Here is a 12,221-nt window from a genome sequence, read left to right as displayed (position 1 = left end):
GTCTTTTCATCTTATTGATAAAACAAGTGCACCTTGAGAGGTTCTTTGTTTTCTTGGCTATAAAAAATATTTCACAAAATAAATAAATAATGAAACAATCATACATTTTTAAAGTTTATTAAAAATAAAAAGAATTTTCTTCATTAGTATTTAAGTCAAGTATTCATTTAAATTTTTATGTAATATAAAATTAATATATTTATATAACATTATAAAATTCCAAGAAGTAAAATTTCTATATATTGTTATTGTAAATATTATATTCCATAGAAAAAAAAGAATGAGTAAGTCTAAATGAACAATGAAATCAACTTACCAACATTTACATGACATTTTTTGGTCAGTTTTAGTGCATGTTTTTGTCTTGTTGTAGTATCTGAAATGAACCATTTTATAATTATTAAATAAACCTTTGACCTTTTAATTATTTAGTCTAGTAGAAGAACAATCTTAAATGTTATACTGTATATCATAATTATAAAGTATCAATAATTATACCTGTTGTTTCAACTAATATTGGTTTTACTTGCTCTTTGGTTTCTGGAGCTGGTTCAACTAATATTTGTGATACTACATGGCTACACTTGGTTGTTGAAGCTATTTCAATGGGTTCAGGAACTTGTGATTCAACTGATTTATGATATGAATGTGATCACCAGGTGATCCTGGAAAGCAAAATAATTGTTTAAAAACATACATAAACATATTCTGAATCCATTTCAAATTGATAAATACAAATAATTATATTAATCTTTCAATGCTACAATACCAACCATCAACTCTGAGAGCAGTAGCTTCCTCAATGTCACTTTCAGGTGCAATTGGTAAACAGTAATTGTGGTCGCTTATGTGGTCACCAACTGAAACATTTTAGGTTAGTTATTAGAAGCACTGGATTCTGACCACAAATTACACTATCAGTGTAGATATCAGAATGATGATCTTATCTAGCATAGAAAGGCTGTGGTCCCACCCCCAGCAATGAGCAAGTAGATATAAGAGGCGATAAACTTATAGCCCTGTGAACATCCAGAAAGTAGCTGTTAATATACTATATGCTATATATACTATATACATCTATTTTATTTATGTGGGATCTACATCTTATTATACGTTTTTTGAGCGTGAATAGTTGACGGTTTGTCGCTTCCTCGCCAGCAGTGGGACCACTGACTATACAATAAGATGCTGAAAGGCCTATACCTCTTATCTATCAAAATTAAATAAATGCAAATCTTCTGCTTACCAGTGGAGCTTAGGGGACTTCCATAAAATATTTCTTTTGCAGTAAACAAGCAAGGGTAGCCACTGCGGAGACGGTTTCCCGTATTATCAAATTGATACCGATCAAACTGCTTTTGACAAACACGTTCCGCCAACAGCTGTTCTTTAGATAAACCACTGAGCTCTATGTTAGTGGGGATCAAGAAAGACAGCCACAACTGTCTTAAATTATCGTCCTTTGGAAGATAGAAAAGGCGATGTGTTCTGTTTGTAGATGAGCAGTTCCCAACACAGCATTTTCGCAAATCCATGGCGAAAACAATAGTCGGTTAATCGATGATATATGAAGGAAAAACTACGTTTAATTTGTAACTTAACTCAAGCTTAAAATAGCGAGAAATACACAAAATAATACCGTAATTTTCACTCGATAAATACTCAACTACTTGATTTTGACAATGTCAAAATTGAAACGACGGTATGGCGATCCAAGATGGCGGTCGACCAATCAGCAGCCAGCACACTAGCGCTTTGCGTAAACGGAGGAACTAAAGGCTAAAGGTGTCACAGGCCTGATTTTGACATTGACTTTAAGTTATCAATTATCATATCCGCTCCGTTATGCAACGAAATTTGCAAAACATGTATATCTGTCAGGATAAAAGAACTTTTACTTTAAATTCTTGTAATAATTTATAAATGTCTTGTAAAATTATTAAATAGGTACTAACTTCAGCACTAATATAATTAGATCCATTTTTTTTTAACTAGGATGATACATCATTAATGACAAATAATCTCAACTAATATTCCATTGCATAAAAAAAATGAAATTGGCGGGAACCGAAGTTTTTTAACATTCTGTTATTTCTGTTACTTTCTGTTTGGTTTTCGATTTCTTACCATGACGGGAGTACAAAAAGTTTGTTTAAATAATTTAAACATAAACATTAAGAATGCTTTAGTGATTGGCATAATTATAGCTAAAAAATGTCCAAGAACCTTTAGTCCCAAAGAGAAAAGTAGCCAATCACGAGGTGTGATGTCTTTCACTATAAGGGATTCCCAAATTGATACAATAAATGTCGATGTGTGGGGTTCAGATTACTTTGTAACGACTTTTTATAATAGATTCATCGTTGGAGATGTCGGTAATAACCTTAACAATTTCAAAATATTCCTTTTTTATTTATACAAAAGTGTTGAAACGAAAGTTTGTTGCAGTTGAAATTTATTCGCCAAAAATTTGCGTCAAAAGTGTGGCAAATGAAACCTTTCAACCACAGGTAAAAATCCTCTTACAACCTTATCTTAAAAAGTTTATATCACTCAATTTGTTATTTCAAACCGTATCAGAATTTGTCTAATTAATAAAATGAAAGTACGTCTTAGATCTTAATATAAGAGAGAAAAAACGAAATATTTTTATTACATATCATTTTATTCCTCGAGGTATCATCTCCATTTTACCTATCTATCAACGAAGGATCCTTCGACGTGAGTACTTTCAGTGGCGATACATATGGTGCGTATTTACCGCTGCTCCATATTCCGAGTAAATCATCAGCGGGCTACTGTGGTCTCGCTGAAGTAATGAACTTTACTAGTAAGATATTTTGCTTTCTTTTTTGTTGTTTTCTTTTACTACTAGAGGATGTGGGTCGGTATGCCGAGGAAAACCACTTCTATCGTATCATAGTTCTGACCAATGAACTTGTCAATCTAATCTATCTTTTATATAGATTGTATACTCCATATATATTTTTTTAATTTAATGTATCTTTAATTACAGAAGGAAATGGAAATATTTATGTAGACTTGTTAGTTGTTGTGAAATCTGTGCAACCTGTGAAGATGATAAAAACTAAACTCGGTATCATTGTTTGCATATTATTATTAAATCTTTTTTTTTTTTTAATTCTTTTGCTACATAAAAAACAATTTCGTAATAAACATAATTTATTGTATTGCATAAGGTGTGGAAATGCCGGTACGTGCTGTAGAAATAGTGGACAACACAACGCCCGCTTCTCTCTATTTGGAGATGTTTGATACCGATACTATTCAAAGGTGAATGTTGCGTCATGAAAAGGAATTTTGTGTAATTGTTTTATAAGCAAAGCACGTTTCCTGAGTGAATTGAAATTAAAATGTAATAATAATAGTTGTCTGTAAGAAGCGGCGTAAAGTACATGTTTAGTATGTGTTATTTATGTTTAAATGTTTCGTCTGTTTAATTATTTGACGAAGTCTTCACATTTAACTTTCTATCCCTGCTATAAAGCACATAAAATTATTGTTATAAGTACAACGGATGACCACTAAAACCGTCTTTTAAATGTTTTTAAAATGTACTAGGGCGGAGGAATGGCGTCCATTAGGAAGCGTGTTGTTTATCGCGGACGCGCGCGTGTCGTGGCGCGGTCGTGGCGCGCGGACGCAGGTGTGCGGGCGCAGCGTCGTCACGCATCAGCCGCACACTTCTGACGCTGAGGCGCTCAGACTCTATATACAAGACCGAGCTGGTACATGATACAGTATCTTCGTACAGTCAGCTTCATAAATATAGTGGCAGTCAAGATATCCAAATATATAGGAACACCTAAAGTGATCAATTATATAAGTACAACCAAAGTTATCAAATTAATTGAAGCATCCACTCTGCTCAAAAACATCGGAGCGTTCACATCGTCATATATATGAGTACATTCAAAGTGCCCATAATTATAGTAACAGACATAGCGTCAATAGTAACGAAGCATCGAAAGTATGCAAAAATATCGTAACATTAGACAAAATTGAACTCTATCTCTATTCACTTAAGATACACTTTGAAATATACTACTTCTGTTAAATTCATTTGACATTTTATATCAAAACATTTTTTTGCTATTTACTTCAAGTTTACGTCCCGCATGACAGATAGGTACGAGATAGATAAGCAATATCAAATTTTAATTTGTCACCATATATGCCAGTTTGGCCTTACGGTTTAACTGCTCGCTGTAATACGCAGTTTTGGCGATTCGAATCCCAAACTTATTTTTAAGGTTTTTAATTTTATTATCAAAGCGTTATATAAAATTGAACTTTTTCGCAACAATTATTTGGGAGACGTCATTAGCATGTTTTTTTTATTGTTCACGTTTATTATTGTAAGTTTCGTCATTAAATTCCGCGCGGACTGTCACTGGCGACATCGAATACGTGTAATAAATCTATGCCTGGAAAATTCTACTGCAACCGGACTGAAGATACCTAACAGGAAGAGAAAAATATTTTGATACAAATTGTCAATTAATTTAACAGAAGTTGTATAGATGGCCGAACCTAATCGTTATTAATTTTATTTAAATATTTAATACCCCAAAATTAAAAATTTTAAATTGTTTTTCTTAAGTAAAAAACATTATTCTAAGTAAATTACTAGATTTTTCCTTTTCATTAAAAATAAATCAAGCTCTATACATATATTGATAATATTGAAAAATGAAAACCTTGTAAGCCTGGGATTCGAACCATTAAACTTACGTACTGCGGCGAAAATAGTAAAACACTGAAACTAGTACATATTGTGACAGAATAAAATTTGATATTACTTACTAGCTTTTACCCGCGACTTCGTCCGCGCGGAATAAAAAAAATGCTCACAAGATAAAAAGTTCCTATGTCCGTCTCCTAGTTCTAAGCTACCTCCCCATCAATTTTCAGCTAAATCAGTTCGACCGAACTTGAGTTATAAACAGTGTAACTAACACGACTTTCTTTTATATATATAGATAGGTAGATTAGGTATCTGTCATGTATCGTAAATTTATAAATTTTAAGCGTTATAATAATAAGAAGAAAAATGTTGGGTTGTCCGATAAGTTCGTGCCCATTTTTAAGGGAAATTTTAAAGGCCCTAAAGTTTTGGCATACCTACGTCTTTTAAATTATATTTGTTCGATTTTATAGCAAAAAGTCTTATGTATTTCGGCAAAAATTAAGTCAATCAGTTTTTATAAAACTGATAGAAAAGAACGAATCGTGTCCTACCATTTGTCAAAATATGGCTGAAGTTAAGCTTTTCAGTATGTATGTGTTATGTAAACATGTCATATGTTTTCAATAATTGTACCTATAATATATTCGGGTCTATTCTAAGATACCTATTGAAAATCGGAACGAACTTTTTGGACAACCTATTATGTTGATACAAAGCGTCAAATGAATTTAACAGAAGTAGTATATTTCAAAGTGTATCTTAAGTGAATAGAGATAGAGTTCAATTTTGTCAAATGTTACGATATTTTTGCATAATTTCGATGCTTCGTTACTATTGACGTTATGTCTGTTACTATAATTATGGGCACTTTGAATGTACTCATATATATGACGATGTGAACGCTCCGATGTTTTTGAGCAGAGTGGATGCTTCAATTAATTTGATAACTTTGGTTGTACAGTCAGCTTCATAAATATAGTGGCAGTCGAGATATCCAAATATATAGGAACACCTAAGGTGATCAATTATATAAGTACAACCAAAGTTATCAAATTAATTGAAGCATCTACTCTGCTCAAAAACACCGGAGCGTTCACATCTTCATATATATGAGTACATTCAAAGTGCCCATAATTATAGTTACAGACAGAGCGTCAATAGTAACGAAGCATCGAAAGTATGCAAAAATATCGTAACATTTGACAAAATTGAACTCTATCTCTATTTACTTAAGATACACTTTGAAATATACTACTTCTGTTAATTCATTTGACATTTTATATCAAAACATTTTTTTGCTATTTACTTCAAGTTTACGTCCCGCATGACAGATAGGTACGAGATAGATAAGCAATATCAAATTTTAATTTGTCACCATATATGCCAGTTTGGCCTTACGGTTTAACTGCTCGCTGTAATACGCAGTTTTGGCGATTCGAATCCCAAACTTATTTTTAAGGTTTTTAATTTTATTATCAAAGCGTTATATAAAATTGAACTTTTTCGCAACAATTATTTGGGAGACGTCATTAGCATGTTTTTTTTATTGTTCACGTTTATTATTGTAAGTTTCGTCATTAAATTCCGCGCGGACTGTCACTGGCGACATCGAATACGTGTAATAAATCTATGCCTGGAAAATTCTACTGCAACCGGACTGAAGATACCTAACAGGAAGAGAAAAATATTTTGATACAAATTGTCAATTAATTTAACAGAAGTTGTATAGATGGCCGAACCTAATCGTTATTAATTTTATTTAAATATTTAATACCCCAAAATTAAAAATTTTAAATTGTTTTTCTTAAGTAAAAAACATTATTCTAAGTAAATTACTAGATTTTTCCTTTTCATTAAAAATAAATCAAGCTCTATACATATATTGATAATATTGAAAAATGAAAACCTTGTAAGCCTGGGATTCGAACCATTAAACTTACGTACTGCGGCGAAAATAGTAAAACACTGAAACTAGTACATATTGTGACAGAATAAAATTTGATATTACTTACTAGCTTTTACCCGCGACTTCGTCCGCGCGGAATAAAAAAAATGCTCACAAGATAAAAAGTTCCTATGTCCGTCTCCTAGTTCTAAGCTACCTCCCCATCAATTTTCAGCTAAATCAGTTCGACCGAACTTGAGTTATAAACAGTGTAACTAACACGACTTTCTTTTATATATATAGATAGGTAGATTAGGTATCTGTCATGTATCGTAAATTTATAAATTTTAAGCGTTATAATAATAAGAAGAAAAATGTTGGGTTGTCCGATAAGTTCGTGCCCATTTTTAAGGGAAATTTTAAAGGCCCTAAAGTTTTGGCATACCTACGTCTTTTAAATTATATTTGTTCGATTTTATAGCAAAAAGTCTTATGTATTTCGGCAAAAATTAAGTCAATCAGTTTTTATAAAACTGATAGAAAAGAACGAATCGTGTCCTACCATTTGTCAAAATATGGCTGAAGTTAAGCTTTTCAGTATGTATGTGTTATGTAAACATGTCATATGTTTTCAATAATTGTACCTATAATATATTCGGGTCTATTCTAAGATACCTATTGAAAATCGGAACGAACTTTTTGGACAACCTATTATGTTGATACAAAGCGTCAAATGAATTTAACAGAAGTAGTATATTTCAAAGTGTATCTTAAGTGAATAGAGATAGAGTTCAATTTTGTCAAATGTTACGATATTTTTGCATAATTTCGATGCTTCGTTACTATTGACGTTATGTCTGTTACTATAATTATGGGCACTTTGAATGTACTCATATATATGACGATGTGAACGCTCCGATGTTTTTGAGCAGAGTGGATGCTTCAATTAATTTGATAACTTTGGTTGTACAGTCAGCTTCATAAATATAGTGGCAGTCGAGATATCCAAATATATAGGAACACCTAAGGTGATCAATTATATAAGTACAACCAAAGTTATCAAATTAATTGAAGCATCTACTCTGCTCAAAAACACCGGAGCGTTCACATCTTCATATATATGAGTACATTCAAAGTGCCCATAATTATAGTTACAGACAGAGCGTCAATAGTAACGAAGCATCGAAAGTATGCAAAAATATCGTAACATTTGACAAAATTGAACTCTATCTCTATTTACTTAAGATACACTTTGAAATATACTACTTCTGTTAATTCATTTGACATTTTATATCAAAACATTTTTTTGCTATTTACTTCAAGTTTACGTCCCGCATGACAGATAGGTACGAGATAGATAAGCAATATCAAATTTTAATTTGTCACCATATATGCCAGTTTGGCCTTACGGTTTAACTGCTCGCTGTAATACGCAGTTTTGGCGATTCGAATCCCAAACTTATTTTTACATTTTTAAGGTATTTAATTTTATTATCAAAGCGTTATATAAACTTGAACTTTTTCGCAACAATTATTGGTTACTATTCGACATCTTTAAAAATTAAGGAACCACAATATTCCTTGTCCCTTTTTTTAACCGAGACGTCATTAGCATGTTTTTTTATTGTTCACGTTTATTATTGTAAGTTTCGTCATTAAATTCCGCGCGGACTATGTCACTGGCGACATCAAAGACGTGTAATAAATCTATGCTTGGAAAATTCTAGTGCAACCGGACTGAAGGTACCTAACAGTAAGAGAAAAACATTTTGATACAAATTGTCAATTAATTCAACAGAAGTTGTATACTTTCAAAGTGTATTTCAAGGATATGGATATACGAGTAGAATTCAATTTCAATGACCGCAATGACAAGTGAAAACACTCTACGCCTACTCGCTTTATCCCGAGATGGCTTAACCTAACCGTTATTAATTTTATTTAAATATTTAATACCCCAAAAATAAAAATTTAAAATTGTTTTTGTTAAGAAAAAAACATATTCTAAGTACATTACCAGATTTTTCCTTTTCATTAAAAAAAGATCTATATCGATGTGATCGATAATATTGAAAAATGAAAACCTTGTAAGCCTGGGATTCGAACCATTAAACTTACGTACTGCGGCGAAAATAGTAAAACACTGAAACTAGCACATATTGTGACAGAATAAAATTTGATATTACTTACTAGCTTTTACCCGCGACTTCGTCCGCGCGGAATAAAAAAAATGCTCACAAGATAAAAAGTTCCTATGTCCGTCTCCTAGTTCTAAGCTACCTCCCCATCAATTTTCAGCTAAATCAGTTCGACCGAACTTGAGTTATAAACAGTGTAACTAACACGACTTTCTTTTATATATATAGATAGGTAGATTTGGTATCTGTCATGTATCGTAAATTTATAAATTTTAAGCGTTATAATAATAAGAAGAAAAATGTTGGGTTGTCCGATAAGTTCGTGCCCATTTTTAAAGGAAATTTTAAAGGCCCTTAAGTTTTGGCATACGTCTTTTAAATTATATTTGTTCGATTTTATAGCAAAAAGTCTTATGTTTTTCGGCAAAAATTAAGTCAATCAGTTTTTATAAAACTGATAGAAAAGAACGAATCGTGTCCTACCATTTGTCAAAATATGGCTGAAGTTAAGCTTTTCAGTATGTATGTGTTATGTAAACATGTCATATGTTTTCAATAATTGTACCTATAATATATTCGGGTCTATTCTAAGATACCTATTGAAAATCGGAACGAACTTTTTGGACAACCTATTATGTTGATACAAAGCGTCAAATGAATTTAACAGAAGTAGTATATTTCAAAGTGTATCTTAAGTGAATAGAGATAGAGTTCAATTTTGTCAAATGTTACGATATTTTTGCATACTTTCGATGCTTCGTTACTATTGACGCTATGTCTGTAACTATAATTATGGGCACTTTGAATGTACTCATATATATGACGATGTGAACGCTCCGGTGTTTTTGAGCAGAGTGGATGCTTCAATTAATTTGATAACTTTGGTTGTACTTATATAATTGATCACCTTAGGTGTTCCTATATATTTGGATATCTTGACTGCCACTATATTTATGAAGCTGACTGTACAAGCCGATAAACTGGTTTTTATGAATGCTGGATTTCATACAGAGAATTGCGGTCGTACTGTCATGATATTGTTATATTTTTTGGAGCTGCATGTAAGTACTTTCAGCGGGTGGTGAGGCGGCCGCGTGGTCGGAGTGGAGCGGGCAGCGCGCGTGCGCCGCAACCGTGGAGCAGGTGCGCGACCGCCTCGCTGACGGCGCGCCCTTCTGTGCCTCGCTTCATGCTCTACTCACACATCTCGACTTAGACGATCTGATTAACTCTACGTAATTTTATTTATTCTCCGTATTGTCGTTACAAAAATATTTTCAAATAATTAACTGAACCGACAGCCGATGGTTATACAAAGAATTTAGACGTCAACGGTATTTTTATTAGACGAACATAGCAGGAGTATTACCCGTTATTCGAGCGTATGTAAATATAAGTCCGCTTCATTGTACCCAATTTCGAGTCAGTTTTGTATTATTTAAAATTTTCGTCAATCAATTTAGGGACAATAACTGTGAAGAGTTAAGAGTGCGCTTCGCCGATCACACCGGGGAACTGACCGCTTGTCTTCCAGCAAATATTTTACAGAACACGTTAGGTTACACGGTGAGTATTGGGAAATCAATTATACTTTAATAAGAATCTGGAAATTTATATAACAGCTTTAGTCTGTTGCTAAGATTATTATTTCAAGCAAAGTGTAAATAGCAGGTGAATAAACGGATACTTTGTAGTTTTATAACTTTAACACAATAAGGTTTAATCACTGATCTCTATACAAATGAAAATGATCGCCGCTTGAAAATAAATTCTTTAACTTTCTTCCGCCTTAAATGATACCGTTAATGTTATTGACAATTAAATACATACAACCTCTATGATCAGTGCCAAAATGGCGAAAATCAACAAGCACAAAATACCACGGCTTGTAGCCTGTCCATGTAATTATAGAGATCTGTGGATATAATAAAGTTGTAAGTTCCTTTAATAGACGCAACAGTTAAAAGCGATGTCGTCAGAAGAACGGGCAGCTGTCCGCTGGCGCCTGCTGCTGGAGCAGTGCTGCGCCAAGTTGGCCGCCACGCCGCCGCGCCTCATCGTGCTCTCTCTGCGCAAAGCCAACCCTGCCGACCCTATACCACTTTACTAAATTTAATGTTGCCATTCATTGATTCCTTAATAAACTCTAATGTAGGCTAATTAATGACGAAAACCTTTTCGTTATTGTCTAAACATAGACATAAATAAAAAAATTACTTACTAAAGTTATTTTATTGCTCCTTTTCAAAGATTCATACATTCATAAAAGTGAACATATTTAGCTTTTGCAAAAACACATACATTTTTTTTCTATTCGTACAAACCAATTTAATGATCAGAATAAAGAAGGAGTAAGAAATAAAAAGGTAGTACCTACAGTAGCAACGGTATTGATTAAATAACATCGAAAATTATGGAGAAACCAGAAAAAAATGAAATCACTTATGAATATACAAGGAAGAGAAAAGAGTTTGGAAAACAAACTTTATTCGAAGATTATGGCCCTGAAATGTGTGTCAGTATTCCATGCAATCCTAGTCAGTATAAAAATTATATACTACGCAATCCTGTACATGTCGCCGTACAAAATGCTCCGAATATGTCCGAAAACTGGGTTAATTTAACAAGGTAATGTATTTGTATGTGTAATTGTAACATAATTGTTATAAAGCCCCAATTAAAATTTTCGATATTTTATAAAAAAATGACGAAAGGAATAATGATATAATTGTAACTTACAAGTAATTCAAATTTGTTAATAGTCTCACAATTAATTCGTTACAAATTAACTTTATAATATAACTAGCTATCGCCCGCGTGGAATTAAAAAAAAACGTAATAAGTAGCCTATGTGTTCTTCCAGACTATGTTCTTATGACAAAAGACTGTCTTATTAAAGACTATGCCAAATTTCATAAAGATCCGTTGAGCCGTTTCAGAGATACTTTCAAACACCTGTCCATCCATCTAAACATTCGCATTTTTAATATTAGTAAGATACTTGGTATTGTTGGTAACTTTTAGAGCGGAGTATACAAGTTCAGGTATAAACCATGTCGAAAGTGGCTGGCCTAAGGATATAAACATGAATGACCCTGAAGCCACACAACGATATCGGCGTAAGATAGAAAAGGACGACGCATACATTCATGCTGTTATGCACCTCGGACATGTTAGTAAACATTACAATTAGAACTCTAACGGTTTCTTCTGCATATATACAATTCTCGTCATATTTTAGAGTATGGAGCATAACATAGTACAAAACAATGCGGTAGATATGTATCAGATATATTATTCGGAATTGCCATCAATACCGCCGGTGGAAAGGAGCAGCTGTCACACTGTGAATGTATACCGCGAGCCGGGAGCGCGGCGGCCTGTGCGCTCGCTGTCGTGGCAGGCGGACGGGGGCGCCAAGCTCGCGGTCGCGCACGCAGACATCGAAGTACTCAATACTAGATCACTGCAGTTCTCTTATATATAG

At 33.2% G+C, this 12,221-nt stretch overlaps 2 protein-coding genes across 2 annotated transcripts; both read left to right on the top strand.

Moving 5' to 3' along the window:
* The first annotated feature begins 2,727 nt into the window (after window positions 1–2,727).
* Window positions 2,728–10,844, top strand: LOC123723086 (meiosis-specific with OB domain-containing protein-like). The gene is made up of 7 exons (XM_045685634.1): window positions 2,728–2,830; window positions 3,017–3,097; window positions 3,201–3,294; window positions 3,583–3,749; window positions 9,810–9,969; window positions 10,198–10,300; window positions 10,686–10,844. The coding sequence occupies exons 1-7, from the start codon at window positions 2,818–2,820 to the stop codon at window positions 10,842–10,844; spliced, it is 777 nt and encodes a 258-aa protein (XP_045541590.1). The 5' UTR covers window positions 2,728–2,817.
* Window positions 10,845–11,147: 303 nt separating this feature from the next.
* LOC123723085 (dynein axonemal intermediate chain 2-like) lies at window positions 11,148–12,221 on the top strand. The gene is made up of 3 exons (XM_045685633.1): window positions 11,148–11,362; window positions 11,759–11,906; window positions 12,024–12,221. Exons 1-3 carry the CDS (start codon window positions 11,148–11,150, stop codon window positions 12,219–12,221), a joined length of 561 nt encoding a protein of 186 aa, XP_045541589.1.

This window comes from Papilio machaon, chromosome W (genome assembly GCF_912999745.1).
Source record: "Papilio machaon chromosome W, ilPapMach1.1, whole genome shotgun sequence".
NCBI classification, from domain to species: Eukaryota; Metazoa; Arthropoda; class Insecta; order Lepidoptera; family Papilionidae; genus Papilio; species Papilio machaon.
The sequence above is the reverse complement of the archived record's forward strand: the minus strand, read 5'-3'. Positions and strand labels throughout refer to the sequence as shown.